Source organism: Narcine bancroftii, chromosome 6 (assembly GCF_036971445.1).
Source record: "Narcine bancroftii isolate sNarBan1 chromosome 6, sNarBan1.hap1, whole genome shotgun sequence".
NCBI lineage: Eukaryota > Metazoa > Chordata > Chondrichthyes > Torpediniformes > Narcinidae > Narcine > Narcine bancroftii.
This window is the reverse complement of record NC_091474.1, coordinates 77,708,934-77,725,748: the sequence shown is the minus strand read 5'-3', so window position 1 is coordinate 77,725,748 and position 16,815 is coordinate 77,708,934. Positions and strand designations below refer to the sequence as shown.

The 16,815-nt window shown below is 43.0% G+C and overlaps 1 protein-coding gene across 4 annotated transcripts in view; it reads left to right on the top strand.

Moving 5' to 3' along the window:
* Nucleotides 1-16,815, top strand: part of cdhr1a (cadherin-related family member 1a) — a 123,730-nt gene that overhangs the window by 46,918 nt on the left and 59,997 nt on the right. For all 4 annotated transcript variants that reach the window (XM_069885439.1, XM_069885438.1, XM_069885440.1 and 1 more), the window contains exons 8-17: nt 298-414; nt 763-906; nt 3,270-3,348; nt 4,932-5,032; nt 5,984-6,187; nt 8,344-8,496; nt 8,589-8,753; nt 12,431-12,498; nt 13,837-14,065; nt 15,837-16,091. In XM_069885439.1, the coding sequence (XP_069741540.1) occupies nt 298-414; nt 763-906; nt 3,270-3,348; nt 4,932-5,032; nt 5,984-6,187; nt 8,344-8,496; nt 8,589-8,753; nt 12,431-12,498; nt 13,837-14,065; nt 15,837-16,091 (1,515 nt within the window). The remainder of the gene's footprint in view (nt 1-297; nt 415-762; nt 907-3,269; nt 3,349-4,931; nt 5,033-5,983; nt 6,188-8,343; nt 8,497-8,588; nt 8,754-12,430; nt 12,499-13,836; nt 14,066-15,836; nt 16,092-16,815) is intronic.

Sequence of the window (16,815 nt, the reverse complement as noted above, 5' to 3'; positions counted from 1 at the left end):
TTTGTTGAGCATTTTCAGGCACTTTTTGGTTTTCGTTATTTTCACCATATTATAATCATAAACGTCGTGGATTTTTAAAATTTTACTTATCTTATTTGCAAAAATAGCACTTCTTGCTTTTGACTGATTTAGATTTTTTTGTCTGTTTTCATATCAGATCTGATACTATTTATTGTCATGTAATAAAATAGAAATGTCATATTACATGCCTCTAATCTGCCATAATTCAGACAAAGATTCACCATTAGCATTGCTAACTTCTCTAAGTTCTTCCCACCTTTGGTTTAACTCTTCCAGAACATGCGCAAAAGCAAATTTTCCATTAACCGATACAGTGGAATTCTTCGTATAAAGCCAAGCGCATCTTTAGACTTCGAGAAGTCCAAGGTTCATATTATCACTGTTATAGCAAAGGTAGGTCAACAACTTCACAGCTTATTGGAGAAAATGAAATTCCAGGAATATCCAATTTATTTATATTTTATATTTATTATTTTATATTGCACAGCAATAGGCCATTTCGGCCCAGGCCACCCAATTACACCCCATTTACCTACAAACCCCAATATGTTTCACATGGTGGGAGGAAACCAGAGCTTCTTGGGAGAACTGGGGAGAATGTAATAACTCCTATTGATGGTGTGGGATTCGAACCTCGGTCCCAATTGCTGGCGCTGTAACAGCGTTGCGCTAACCACTTCACTGATCATGCTGCACCAATGTCAACAAGGAAATGCAAATTTGTTTGTACTTCTATCACAGGATGGTGGAGGGGAACACAAAGGAAAACATCAGATTTGCTCATCAACTGCCATGGTAACAATTAATGTTGTGGATGTTCAAGACACTCCTCCTGTATTTGATGGCACCCCATATTTTGGATACGTGCATGAAGACACAGAGCCTGTAAGTCATTAGTTGCCCCAATTGCCTTATTGTTGTTCTTACATTGACAGGATGCAGAATGGCCATTGCTAACTGCGCTTGAGAAGGTGAGTCATCGTGTTGAACCACAGCTGTCCTTCTGATGAGGTGTGTTCAGTTCCAGTATTAACTTTGATCAAACATAAAGTAGCTTATGACAACTAATGCAGGTAAAACCACTTTAATGGCTTTGCAAAGCAGGTGCTCTATTGCATGGAAAGACCTGTTGTATCCTACAACAGGGTCTTTCTGCAAGAAAGCCCATACGCAGATAGTCACAAGCCTCTTTAATATGGTTTAGCTTCCCATTTTTACAGCCTGTTCACGACTATTCACGTGACCTGTAATCTTCAAAACATCGAGCATGAGTTTCAAGAACAGCACAGCCTTGGTTCTCGTGTCTTGCAGCTGCGCTACTAAAAGAAAACAATTTCTTTAACAGGCTCTAGTGTTTTCCCAGAGAAATATTATTTTTAAATTTTTTTATTGCTGCTAAAATTTATAGAAAGAAAAGAAGTAAAGAAAGCAAATCTGTACAATCTATCACCAGGATTTAGACCCAAAGGTGATCAATTTCCAAACTGACCTGGAGAGAGATCTTCAGGTGGTGGCATTACCATGTACCTATCTTGACGGGAAAGAATGGGAGTTCTATTGGAGTAGGCTGAGTGAGGAACTGCAGTCCGCTCTGTCAATGGTATTCTCCACAACTACAGTAGGCAGGGGTAGAAGGAATGAATCTTCAGTGCGATGGATGAGAAGTCAGTCAAGAAGGTTGCTTTCACTTTGATGAGATTGAATTTCTCAGGTGTGGTGGGAGCTGCACTCAGACGAGGAAGTATTCCATTGCATTCTTGACCTGTGGATGGTTGAAAGACTTCACCACCATAATTACATATTCAATTATAATTACTATCCCTGGCAAAATTTGTTTTGTGCCTTATCTTTTTACTCTATTTGTTCTCCCACTTCATAATCACAGCATTTCATGAAAAGTAAACCTCTTGGTCAGCTGAGAAGTGCTTTTAAAGTCCTTTTCTGAGTCAGTTAAATAGAAATGTGTGATGAGGGTTTTCATTTCTACAGAACCTCACATCCAATTGGGCATCCTGGAACCCTTCACAGCTCCCGCAACACTCTTGAGGTGTAATTAGAAAACATAGCAGTACTTTGTGCACAGAAGGATCCCACAAACAATGATGAGAACATTATAGGTTGAGGGCAGGTATTGACCTTCTCCCCTGCAGCGTCTTCAATGCTTACCTGAGTGAGCAGGTTTCAGACAAGCCATGGATTAGTATCTCATCTACAAGACAAAACCTCTGGTGGCACAGCACTCCCTCAGTGCCACAACAAATCATCAGTCCAGACGTCCCAGAGAGGCATATGAACTTTCTAAATCAGGCATGCGTATTCCAACTGAGTTACCACTGAGATTTATTTTTCTTCAATGAGCCAATTTCAGAAATCTGGTCTGTTGTACAGCTGAATTGTAACATCAAGGAATGAGATAAGTTGGTAGAAGTTTATGAGTTGTGACTGATTTATAGGGAAGAGTCACAATTGGGCAAGGAGGTCTCTGCTTGGGGCAATGCAATTTCTTTAGCTTCGGTGCATCAGTGGCTGTAGGAGCTCACTTATGTCAATGACAGCCACATGGTTAAGTGGGGATGAAGAGGAGAAAGTCATCTTCTGAGAATTATTTCAGGGACGTACCCAGGCTTGGGTATTGGAATAAATATTGGAGGAACTCAACTGGTCAATCAGCGACTGTAGGAAGTAAAAATATATTACCAATATTTCAGGCCTGAGCCCTTCTTGGAGGTCATATCTTTATCTCCTAAGGACGCTGCGAGACCTGCTGAGTTCCTCCTGCAGTTCTGCGTTTTTACTACAATCAAAGCATGGGCAGACTTTTGTGCTTCACTCCTCTGTTGTAGGAAGTCCTTGGAAGCCAAAGGCCAAATGTCAAAACGTTAAAAAAAAGCTTATATTTTAACAATGCAAATAAGGAAACTGTGCATTCATAAACAATGTTACATATTTCAACTTAAAAACACAAAAATGCTGGAGGAACTTAGCAGGTCACACAGCATCCATCAGTGGTAAAGTGTTCAACCAACATTTCAGGCCTGAGCCCTTCTTCAAGGTATGAGCAAAAAGCAAGCATGTGCCTACTTATACCTTGATGAAGGGTTCAATCCCGAAACGTTGGTTATATACCATTACCTCCTATGGATGCCGTGAGACCGGCTGAGTTCCTCTGGAATTTTGGTGCTTTGGCTGCAATCACAGCGTCTACAGGCTACATGGTGTTTCACTCCATATTTCAATTTTCCTTTCAGGGTTCAGAAATATTTAAAATAGTGGCTTACGATGGAGACCGGGGCAACCCAAATCCGATCCGTTACTCAATTGCACATGGTAAGCCAGAAAACACAAGTGTTCACCAAAGTTACGTGTCCATAGTAGCATGTGGCCTTGAAGTTGTAAACCTGGCTGACTGGCCCTTCAAACCCAGGAATCTGGGTTATGTCTCCATTCATCATATTTTTTCCTGTTTGAGTTTCATAGACCTATTAAGGGTCAGAGATTGTTCTGTTGCCTAATTGCAGGGTAAATTCTGAGTTTGGAAACCATGGCTGGTAACTGACACCAACCAGAGGCAATTGAAGACATAACTTGCTGAAATCTGGAGCAACAGAGATGAATTAAAATTGATAGGGGAATCGTCATAATGGCAAAAATGGAAAATTCAGTCAAGTGAGAGTATAGGTGGAAGAATCAGAATTATTGGGTTAAAAGAATATCAGAAATAGAAGTAGGAAATCTACAGTCACTTGCAACTACTATGCCTTCAAAAGAGATTCTATGCCAATTGTCTACCTTTCCACCTGATCTTGTGATTCACAGTGTCCAAATAGTTATAAAGTCAAACAATGCAGCTACAGGTGTTTTTGCCCATAGTGTCTATGCCGAATACCTAGAACCTATCCATGCTAAACCCATTTGCTAAGTCATGGTATGTCGTTTGGCGACTCATGCTTGTCCAGATATCTCTTGAATGTTGTTATCTTTGCATACACCTCACCTTCTAAAGTTGAGAATTTCATACAATTACAGCCCCTCCCAATTTCTCCTCGCCTCATTCCTTATTCACACTGCCTTGATCTCTTAAGCCTGCTCCGCCATTCTGATCTGATTGCAAGCTCCACCTACTCTTGGTAACTTCTCACCCAGTTACACCAAGAATTTATTGAATTCTGCCTTTAAGAAATGTGCTTCCACTTTCTGCCTTAAGTGAGCAAAGGAAAGACACAAAGCTGGAGAAACTCAGCAGGTCAAACAGTGCACTTTATACAGCAAAGATACATTTCGGGCTGGAGCATTTATGCTGAGTAGTATAACCTATGGCATCCACCACTTATGGGGATTGGTAGATGCAGGATAAGTGAACTTGTGGTTGCTTGAGATTGCATGTTGCAGGGATTGGCAAACTAACACTGGGTGGGGGGGGGCAATTTTAAACTTTCGTATTTTTTACCTATTTATTTTCTACATTTTTTTGCCCATTGCTTGAATTCAGGATATTGGGGATTTTACTGTCGATTTTTTTTAAACGTACAGCACAGTAACATATCCTTCTGGCCCACGAGCTCGTGCTGCCCATTTGCACCCAATTGAACCTCAAGCCCCTGGTACGTCTTTGGAGTGTGGGAGGAAACCGGAGCATCAGGAGGAAACCCATGCAGACACAGGGAGAACGTGCAATCTCCTGACAGGCAGCGCCGGATTGAACTCCAATCACTGACGTTGTGGCGCTAACCACGACGCTAACAGCGTCATCCCTCCTCCTTCAAATTAACTCCATCCCATTTCCCCCCCCCCCCCCCCCCCCCTTTCCACAGATGGAGCCTCAGAATTACCAGCAATTTCTGCTTTTATTTCTGTGATGTTAACTTCATAATTTGGGTACAGTTAACTTTTATTTTGCTGTTTGTTATCAGGAAATGATGGATCATTTGAAATAAATAGTACAAGTGGGATAATTACTCTTCTGCAATCTACAGAACTTCTTCAGAAGGATCTTTACAAACTGTTAGTTCAGGTGAGTCAGAACTGGCACTGATGTTATACTTTCAATTCAGTTTGTTCCTGAGAAATATACAATCGACCGGGGAACTCAGCGGGGTCGAGCAGGATCAGTGGGAGATAAAGAGTGGTCGATATTTTGGGTCGGGAGCGAGAGCGAGTGGCCAGTGTAATAAGGACAGAGTGGGAGGGGTGGACAGGAATGAGTAGGGGATTGGTGAACCAGGGAGGGGGTGAGGATGACAGACAGAGGCAATTGATGGGCAGGTGTCAGATTAAAGTAGAGCGAGAGTGAGAGAGAGAGAGAGAGAGAGAGAGGAGAAAAATAGGTGTCAGGTGGAGGGAGATGACATACAGGGTAAGGCTAGAGATGGCTAGAGGAGGTTGATGTGGAGACTTCAGGTTGGATGGAACCAAGGGCGGGTAGGGCACGGTTTGTGAGGGGAATGTGTAGCTGAAACTGGAGGTCGATGTTACTTGGAGGAGCAACACCTAATTTCCCATCTGGGCCCTCTGCAACTGGATGGAATTAACATCGACCTCCATTTTCTGCTAGCCCACTCCTTGTTCTCCCTTCCTCCCCATCCTCTGTCTCCTTTCCTCCAGCTCTCCACCCCCTTCACTCTCCATTCACAGAACTCTCCCCCCACCTTATTTGCTGCCCTCCCTCCCTGATCCAACTATTAACTCCTGCCTGTGGAGCTGTGCTCTCCCCTTGTCCCCTTCCCCACCACCATTTTGTTTGGGCGTCGGCCTGTATCGTACCTTGATGATGGGGTCAGGCATGAAACATTGGTTATGTACATTTATCCTTGCTCTATAAAGTACACAGTTTGACCCACTGAGTTTCACCACCATTACGTTTCTTCTCATTTCACCTTTGAATTTGTCACACTAACTGCTCACAAGTGAAACATGAGCACTTGGGATGTAACTCAATAAAAATCTTCACTGTGTTTTGTACAAGGCCTCAGAAGTTAACCCAGACGTTGACACGCTGGTGTTTATGACAGCCATGGTCACAATCCAAGTGGTAGATCTCAATAATCATCAACCTACCTTCTATGGTGAACACGGACCCCAGTCACAATTTGAGATGACAATACAGGAACATCCACCTGAGGGAGAGATACTCCGTGGTCTGAAAATAACAGTGAATGACTCTGATCAGGTTGGTCTTTTTATAATTTAATTTAAATTTATACATCCAGCACAGTAACAGGTTCTTCCTGCCCAAGAGCCTGTGCCAACCTAATAACCCACGTATGTTTCGAAGAGTGGAAAGTAACCGGTGCGCCAAGAGGAAACCCACGTGGTCACAGGGCGAACTCCTTTCAGACAACGTGGGATTCGAATCTGGGTTGCTGGCGCTATAATAGTATTATGGTGACAGCTACCCAGTGGTTCTCAACCTTTTTCTTTCCACCCATGTAGTACCTTAAGCAATTCCTACGAATCACAGAGCTCCGATGGCATAGGGAATACTTAAAGTGGTATGTGAGTGGAAAGAAAAAAGTTGAGAACCACTGTGCTACACTAACCATACCACCCTAATAGTAACTGTTTCATGGACTAAACTAGGTACTGCAACACTGTGAACAAAAGCGTCATTATGTCATCTTACGCAAGCATATGGAGGATTATAAAGTCGGCAGAGCTAATGGAACAAAAAAATCCTGAAATTATTTCATGGATATATTGCCATCTACTGGTTTTAAAAAATGTTGTTCTGTTATTCAAGGAATTATGTACATTCAGAAAAGCAGTTCACATTGAAAAGGCCACATTATCGCTGACATTTATTTCCATTGCTGTCGGGAAAGTTTTCCCACAAAGTTAGCATCAGCTTGAGTGATGAAATTACTTCCCTTTCCAAACTAGGCTGAGATACAAAGTGGAAGCAAAGATATCCCATACAAAAGGCTCAGGCCCAAAATATTGGTTACTTCCTACAGCACTGGACCCTAGAGCCTGCAGATTTTCTTGTTTAACACCATATTCCAATTGGCAGAGAATGACTGAAATTTATGGTTGGGGTTCTTGTGATGCTTCTCCAGGTCTTTTTAAATAATCAAGATTCCTTTATTGTCATGGAATAGTACAGAACATGTAATATTACACAAAATTGCTTTCTGCCTGCTGTAATATCGCCCGACGCCCCTTACAGTAAGAGAGAAAGAGAAGCAAAAGAAAGTCCCTTCAGAGTCACTGAGTGTCCTTGGATTTGTCTCCAGCGCTCCTGCAGCCTCTGCAGCCGCACGGACTCCTGTTCGATTCATCAGCTGCCCAAGCTTCAGTACCTGGGAACCCTTCAGTACCTGGGACCCTTTAGGAGCCCTTCTTTCCCTCAGCACCCTCTCGAATCCCTGCTTAGATACCTGGTTTCCATGAGCCAGCCTGCAGCCCATGTGGGTTCCCCAACCGCAAGTTGCCCTGTATGGGCCCCTCAGCCACTGAGCCCCTCTCTGGTCTGTTGCTGTGGAAAATTCAGATATCTAACTTAGATTTGCCATTTTAGATTCTGTTCATTGACAATCAGTTTGAGAGCTGAATCGCAGGTATAATTATTATTGCAAAGGCATTGTGAATATTAACACATCTGTACCCTATATCAGTGGTTCTCAACCTTTTTCTTTCCACTCACGTACCACTTTAAGTAATCCCTACACCATTGGTGCTCTGTGATTAGTAAGGGGTTGCTTAAGGTTGTATGTAGGTGCAAAGAAAAAGTTTGAAAACCACTGTTTTAATTGTATCTAATTGACTTGTTTTGCACACGGTTTCAGAACTCCAAAGGAAATGGCCCAATGACAATCTTTCTCAAGCAAAATATTTCAGTAACAATTGGGTCTAGAGCAGTAGTTCTCAACCTTCCCTTCCCACTCACATACCACCTTAAGCAATCCCTTGCTAATCACAGAGCACCGATGGCATAGGGATGACTTAAAGTGGTATGTGAGTGGAAAGAAAAAGATTGAGAACCACTGCCCTATATTAACCAATTCTTGGATAACAAGGGAGTTAAAGAAAATAAGAGACAGACGAGGACACAAAGTTGGGGCAGGCATGGGAGTGCAGGTTGTCTCCCTCCTGCTCCCATTTGTTAACTAAATGATTCAAATTAACTATCTGTTAGTTTCACAAACATTTGATATAAAAATTTACACGACATGTACTGACAGGTCTGACTGGAGAGATCTTGAAAATTCACTTCCATTCCAGGAAACAATAGAGATAAGATTTTGCCAAAGGTTTTCCTCAGAACAGTATCTGTGCACCACTAATGAGAATGAACTACTCTGTAATCAATCTTCATTTCTGTTTCAGGGGCCAAATGCACAATTTAACCTCAGGTCGGTGGGAACTGGTGGAATATTCCGAGTTATTCCCCAAACCGTCCTCGGTGAAGCCCAGGTCACAATAATAGTAGAGAACTCAACTGCCATCGACTATGAGAAATTCCCAATGTTTACTTTTAAGGTATGAGTCTCAAGATCCTTGGGCCAATTATTAACATAGTTTTATCATTGATCTCCCACCTTCAATGAAAATGCTTTTTTTTCACTCCGTAGCTCCTTGCTGTTGAATCTGATACTCCAGAACAATTCAATTCCACAGCCAACATTATTATTCATATACTGGACACAAATGACAATACTCCAGCATTCACTTCAGAACTCTATGTCGCACGGATTCCTGAAAACTCACCTGGGGGATCACCTGTCATCTGTGTATCAGTAAGTGTGTTTCAATCCAGTAATTTTGAGAGCCTCTCATAAATTAATGGATAGCCCTACAGGTAAAAGTCAGTTAATCCTTTCAGAAGAGTGAGGTGTGGCTCCAAGTTGGCTTGATCTGAACTATGTGGTAGATTTCAGATTTATTGTTAACGTACATGCATGACATCACATACAACCCTGAGACTCTTTTTCCTGTGGGCGAGGCAGAATTACCACTTATTAGTAGTTTTAAAAAAACTACTCAAATAAAGAAATGTAAACAAACTGTGCCATACAGAGAGAAAAAAAGAAATCAATAAAGGGCAAAAGTAACCATCTTTAAATGAATCTCTGATTGAGTTTGTTGTTGATGAGTCCAATGGTGGAATTGTTCCTGAACTTGGTGGTGCGACTCTTGTGGCACCTAGACCTCTTTCCTGATGGCAGCAATGAGAACAGAGCGTGTGCTGGGTGGTGTGGATCCTTAAAGATTACTGCTGCTCTTCGACGGCAGCTTTCCCTGCAGATGTTCTTGACAGTGGGGAGTGTTTTTCCTGTGATGCCCTGGGCTGTGTCCACTACCTTTTGCAAGGCTTTACACTCAGGGGTATTGGTGTCCCCACACCAGACTGTGATGCAGCTGGTCAGCGCATTTGTAATAATCTTCCAGGGTTTCCGGTGTTACACCACACCTCTGCAATCTCCTGAGGAAGTAGAGGCACTGACATGCTTTCTTCATGATCCCATTGGTGTGTTGGATCCAGGAAAGATACCTCAATATAGTGATCCCAAGAACTTAACATTTTCTCTCCCTCTCCACCTCTGATCCCCCAGTGATCACTGGATCATACACCTCTGGCTTTCCCTTCTGATGTCAACAATCAGCTCTTTGGTTTTGGTGACATTGAGTGTGCGGTTGTCATTTGTGCATCATTCAGCCAAGTTTTCAATCTCCCTCCAATATGCTGACTCCTCGCCACTTTATAAACAACCCTCTCCCATGGTATCATCATTGACTTTGTGGGTCATGGGTCTAAAGTGAGTAGAGCAGGGGGCAAAGAACGTGCGGTGCTCTGGTGCTGATGGAGATTGTGGTGGACTTGTGATAGAAGGACTGTTACAAGTGTTGGCTTTATTTGTTGGCAGTTAAATGAAGTTGAAATTTACATCCCTATTTGTTAACCACCAACCAATTTTTGGTCTACTTTCTGGGTCTGGTATATTCAGTCAGCTTGAGGTTAATCAGAGTCCTTACCCACTTTCAGTTAAAGTTTGCTATGAATTCTTGCACATATTCACCATTGTATCTTCTCAAAAATAGCACCAGGTATATCAGCTGCTCTCTGCCAGTTTTTCCAAAAGAAATCCCAGTGAATATCTCACATTTTATCAGTGATACAACACTCCCCTGGCTAATCTCCAACCTGCATAAAGATGCTCATCCAAAACCCTGTGCTTGAATTCACTCTCAGCTTCACTCATCAATCCTGCCTATGCTTGTTGAGCCAGTCTATAATTCTTCGGTGAATGGCCTTGGGGTATTTCTATAATGTGGGGTGCTGCTATCTAAAGCAGTCCTTCTCAACCTTTTTTCGGCTGTGGCCCCCTAAGGACTCTGCTCAAAGTTTATGGGCCTCCCTCCCCTTCCCTGTGAAGAGTCAAGTTTTGGTTTCATCCTTACTTCTCTCCTACTGAATACAGGAGCTCCTCTACTTATGTTCAGATAAACCCATCATAAGTGGAAAAATTGTGTCAAGAAACAACAGCGCACCTACCTTAAATGTGCTTACCATACCACCTACCATAGTCTACAGCTGGGCAAATTTATCTAAAACAAAGCATATGTTATAATTAAATGTTGGATGCCTTTTGTTCCACACTGAAAAAAACAATATTTAGTAAAAAAATATAGCTCCAGCCATATTGAGGATATCCAATAATGACGGTCACACCAACATTACCATCATAATTTTGAAAAATTGTAAGTCGAGCCATCGTAAGTAGAGGAACACCTGTACATTACAAAAAAACATTTAAAATATTTATGTTATCGAGGCGAAAAGAAAGCAAGGCTTTTACTTAAATGTGCTGAGTCCTCCAGAAAGGGGCTTAATAGCCCCGTTGAGAACACAAGGGGAACAAGATCACAAGATTTACTAAAATGATACCAGGAATTAAACTGTTAGCATATGAGGATCATTTGTCAACTCTTGGATTGTACTCATTGGAGTATAGAAGGAGAGGAGGGACCTCAATTTCGAATGCTGAAAGACCTGGACAGAGTAGATGTGACAAAGTTGTTTCTCGTGGTCGGAGAGTCCAGGACAAGAGGCTATAATTTCAGGATGCAGAGGGCCATGAGTCTGTGGAATTTGTTGCCACAGGTGGCTGTGGAAGTGAGGTCATTGAGGCAGAGATTGACAGGTATTTGATTAGTCAGGGCATCAAGGGTTACGGGGAGAAGGGCAGGGAGTTCCCTTTAGCTTTTCTAGTCTGTGCTGAATCTTGCCTTGTCCCACTGACCTGCACCCAGTCCATAGCCCTCCATACCTCTTCCATCTATGTACCTATCCAAATTCTTCTCAAATGTTAAAATTGAGCCTGCATTCACCACTTCAGCTGGCAGCTCATTCCACACTCCCACCACTCTCTGTGTGAAGAAGAACCCCCTCATGTTCCCCCTAAACTTTTCCCCTTTCATCCTTAACCCATGTTCTCTGGTTTGTATCAGTGAAAAAAGCCTATCTACATTTACTCTGTCTCAAATACCTCTATCAAATCTCCCCTCATTCTTCTACACTCCAGGGAATAAAATCCTAACCTGTTTAACCTTTCCCTGTAACACAGTTCCTGAAGTCCGAGCAACATCCAAGTAAATCTCTGCACTCTATCTCTCTTATTGGTAACTTTTCCGTAGTTAGCTCAGCTCTTGATTAAATAGCAGGGCCAACCCAATGGGCTGATTGGCCTACTGCTCTTATATATTGTGATACTGCGAAGGGGCCCCAATCTAAAAGATCAACTGTGCATTTCTCTCCATGGATGCTGCTTGATCCACTATCCCTCCAGCTTATCAGTGTGCTCTCAAGATTATATCCCAGCAGTTGGTGCCTCGAGTACATTATTTATCAAAAATCCATCCAACCTACCTTAAAAATATTGCAAGACCCTGTGAGGAAGAGAGTTCCAATGCAAAAGGCAAAATGACTGTTTAAATCAATTCTGCTTTCATGTTTCTCTGTTAGCGCCTCTCAAATCAGTGCGTTTCTCAGGGGTATTACTTCTACCTGTTAGTATTACAAGGCAATGGAGTGTGAAATAATTGAACAGTTCAAATAATTCAAGCTATTGCTATCTGAAGACTTTCTTCCTTATTTTTCTTTTACAGTAGACCAGTAGATAACCAATTGTGATAGTACAGATTCTATCACCAATGTGTATATGTACAGATTGTAGTGTAGGATGACTGTGATTGGCTGAGAGTGTAGCCACGCCTACTGGCAGGTCTTAAAGTGTTGCTCCTGGCCAGACCAGGTCATTCTGGACTTGTCGACCTACATGTGATATGCTCCAGTCTTCTAGTTAATAAAAGCCTTGGTTTGGATCAACAAGTCTTTGATTCTTTCGATGCGCTCAACACCAATCAAATAAACAATGATATAAACAGGACTCAGGTTTGCTTTTATCCCTCTTAGGCAAAGGACCCTGACTCAGAAATGTGGGGAGACGTCGAGTACTCGATATACGGAGCAGGAGCAGATCTGTAAGTAATATGAGGAGGGTCTTGAGGATTTACAGAATAATTTCATACCAGGTGGCATGGTTCGCGTAATGAATGGCAGCCGGGTGGCACGGTTAGCGAGGCAGTTAGCGCAATGCTGTTATAGTGCCAAAGACAGGGATTCAAATCTGGCGCTGCCTGTAAGAAGTTTGTATGTTCTCCCCGTGTCTGCATGACTTTCCTCCGGGTGCTCCAGTTTCCTCCCACCATTGTAAGTTAATTGAGGTATTTGGCCAGTACAGGCTCATGGGCTGGCCGGGTCTATTACTGTACTATATGTCAAAATTTAAAATATAAACAAATTCTGCTAAAGCACTGATTGAATTGCAGGTAGGGTTCAATAGCATCAAACTTGCACAACTTCCTATTCAAGATCAAGATTCAAGATTCAATTTATTGTCATAGTAATAAATTGTGGCCGCTTGCCAATTAATAGGTGTCGCCATCTTGGGCACAGATGCATTCGTGGGATTTCAAATAAAAAACCCCCCGTCAGCTCCCTCAATGGGTCATTCAAAGCCCATTTGGAGCTGACAGCAGTCGACTGGGCAGCTGGACCCCACAGGAGCACTGCTTCTCTGCTCCCTCACTCCCGGTGGGTCTGTACCAACGGCAGCGCTGCCAGTCCAGCAGATCCAGCAGTGTCGCCATCCTAGAATGACATTCTGAGTGATAGAGGTTACAGTTTCAGGAGACGGTCTTGAGGTAATTTTGCAGTGACATTTGTAGATGCCCCCCTTCAAGATACAAGATTCAATTTATTGTCATATAATAAATAGTGTCATATTACACAAAATTACCTTTTGTAAGGCAGACAAAATCGTCATCGGCAGAAATTGCCTGAAGCACTTCTTACTGTCAGAGAAAGAGAAGTAAAAGAGAGTTCCCCCAGAGTCACTGAGTGTCCGTGGAATCGCCTCCAGTGCACCACACAACCTCCCCAGCCACACGGAGTCCAGTCCAAACCATCGCCAACCTGCACTCCAGATCCAAACCTCCACGATTAGGAACCCTTCAGCGCCATTTGCACCATCCCACATCCCGCTTCCGATACCTGGCACCCCTGCAGCCTAGCACCCCTGCAGCCAGGCTCCAGCAACCCGCAGCCTGGTGCGAGTCCCTTGACCGCAGTCTCCAGCAGTCCACAGGCTGAGTGGGTTCCTCGCCTTGAGTGACCAACAGACCACCGCCTGTGCAGCTGCTGTACACCAAGTTGGAGGGAGTGAAGAGAAGTCAAGAACCAGAGAATGCTGCAACACAGAAACAGGCCTTTAGCCCTTCATTATTTCACCATTATTTTTCTGAACTCTTACTTTACAGATTTCTAATTCAGCCAAGCACAGGAGTTATCTACACTCAGCCCTGGGCAGTGCTGGATGCTGAAGAACAATCTAAGTACAACTTCCACATTAAAGCAGACGATGTGGAAGGGAAACACAGCTTGGCAGAGGTCTTTGTCACAGTTCTCGATGTCAATGACCACTACCCAGAATTTAACGAGAACATTTTGAACAAGGTTATGATCATTGGATCACCCGTAAAAGTTGAGGTAAGCCACAGGAGATCATCTATTTCCCATGTTGTATCCTGGTTCACAAATAGATCAGAGGGCAAAAGTCTCAGGCACCCTCATTCTCCCCACATTTTCATCCACCCTCCCTACACCCCATCACTCAGATATGCACGAAGGCTGAATGACATCGTCTGGGTAATCACCTCCACATTTCCCATGATAAATAATTCACAAACAAAAATGTTTGAAGTACCATCATGATCAAACAAACTACCTTCTGTGATTTACTTTGGGTTGCAAAAATTGAAGACATAAAATATGGGTCATGCAACTTTTGTGTGCGCCAAGTGAAAATTGTCCTCTTGCAGGAGGACATCCGAAGCGGCAGGGAACATAGGAGAGCCTCTCTCATTCTTTGATCTACTGTGTGGCACAGTTTTGGTGGGTGGTTGGAGTGAGTAGAACATGTAACAGCACTGATTCACCACAGCTTACGAAGAAATAAAGAATACACTCATTCATTTCTCCCAGCAGATCATGAAGTCGACTTTCTTTTTCATTATTCACCAGACACAACATCCTTCAACTTCCCAAACATCACCCAGCCTAACTCCTCTGACCTTCTCATTGACTCACTGCCACATGGGTGATCCTGATGCTCTCACTCTCCTCCTCTGAGATTCATCACCAGTAAACTGACACTTAGCACACCCGCGCATGCGCACTATTACTCCCGCACGTCGCATCGCTTACATCATTGGCAGCGGCCGGCACCACTCCTGACGAAGTTAAGTATGTGACCGCGACTAACTAACCTCTGCGTCGATGAGAAAGATTCACCACCAACTGTGTCACATGTACTGTTGGCATCACTGTCTTAAAATCCTAGGCAATTTATGTCACAGAAGGAAGTATCCTACCTGTGCCAGTTGAAAGACGGTTACCCTGCCTAACCCAGCACTAGGTTGATAGCCCTGCAGGTTCCAGGACACAAGTTCTGTTGAAATGTTTCGGCCTCTCCCTTCCTTTCAGAGTTCCAGACCATCTCAGGCAGAAAATGTTATCTTTGTCTCCATCTAATCATTTCACCACTTGTTTTAAATCAATACCCCAATTTTGTTAAAATTTCACCTCCGAGGACAAGTCTTTCTCAGTTACTCTATTTAGGCCCCTTATAACTCAATTAAATCTGCTAAACCTTCTGAACCCCAACCTCAGGTTTAGAACACATGTGACATCACATTCTTTTACATGGGGACGAGCCAGAATTACCACTTATTGGTAGTGCAAAAAAAATCCTGTACACTCAACCTACACATGAACAAATAAAGAAACTGATTATACAATAGAGAGAGAAAAAATTCAATAAAGTGTAACAGTAGGAGTCCTTAAATGAGTCTCTGATTGAGTGTGTTGTTGGGGAGTCTGATGGTGGAGGGGGAGCAACTGTTCCTCAACCTGGTGGTGTGGATCTTGTGGCACCGAGACCTCTTTCCTGATGGTAGCAGCGAGAACAGAGCATGTGCTGGGTGGTATGGATCCCTGATGATTGTTGCTGTTCTCCGACGGCAGCATCTCCGTAGATTTTCTCGATCGTGGGAAGGGTTTTGCCTGTGATGTTTTGGCCTGTCTCCACTCCCTTTTGCAGAGCTTTTTGCTCAGGGGTTTTGGTGACCCCACACCAGATGCAGCTGATTAGCACACTTTACACTATACATCTGTAGAAATTTGCCAGGGTTTCTTGCTCTTGGTGTGTGTTTTAGAAAGAGGTACTGGCTGTGTCACCTGCATCTAACTCTTAACACAGGCCAAAGATGAGGATGCAGAAGAACCGAATAATATTGTTGATTATTCGATAATGCAAGCAGATCCAGCCAATGTTTTCGACATCGACCAAGCCACGGGGGAGATAATGTTGAAGTCCTACATCAGGTCTCTGGAGGTCATCCACAACATCACCAAAACCAAGGACTGTCAATGGTCACTGGTAGTGCAAGCTAAGGACAGGGGCTCTCCTTCATTCAGCACAACTGCAGTGGTGCGAATTGATATTACGGAGGAGGTAAGTGTATGTTCCCAAAGTTTTATGTGTGATTCTGCAACCACCTGATCAGAATCAGACTCAGACTAACGGAACATTTCCATCAGTGTCTGCATGCATTAGCTGGTTTTAAGCCCATGTGATGAAAATGAGCTTCTTGTTGGGGCATGCTTTCCATTTGCTTGCTGGAATATTAATATCCCGGACAGCAATCCTTCTGCACCTGGTATTCCCAGTGGTCTCCTGTCCATTTACAGGCAGGTCTGCATCTTTTTAACTCAGATACTCACAGGCAAAACAACAGCAACTCTGATACATTTCTTCTACCATTGTTAATCAACACTTCTGCACGTTATGAAACAATGCATCTCATTAAGAGAATTTAAATTTTAATATCAATTTAGTTATACAGCACAGTAACAGGCCCTTCTGGCCCATGAGCCCATGCCGCCCAATTAACCTACAATCCCTGTATGTTTTGAAGGGTGGGAGGAAACTGGAGCACACTGTTGGAAACCCATGCAAACATGAGGAGAACATTCAAACTCCTTACAGAGAACGCTGTTGCTCTAATCACTATGTTAACCATGTCGCCCCTTGTATTCCATTATTGTCCACTTATTTATGTACAGAAAGGTCATGTGCTTTGTCTCCACATCCCCATATTTGTCAATTCTTTAAAGCAAAGTGGAAGAGCTTGGTAAAATGATCAAGGAAATTCTATTTTCCCCTCTGAACATTCCAA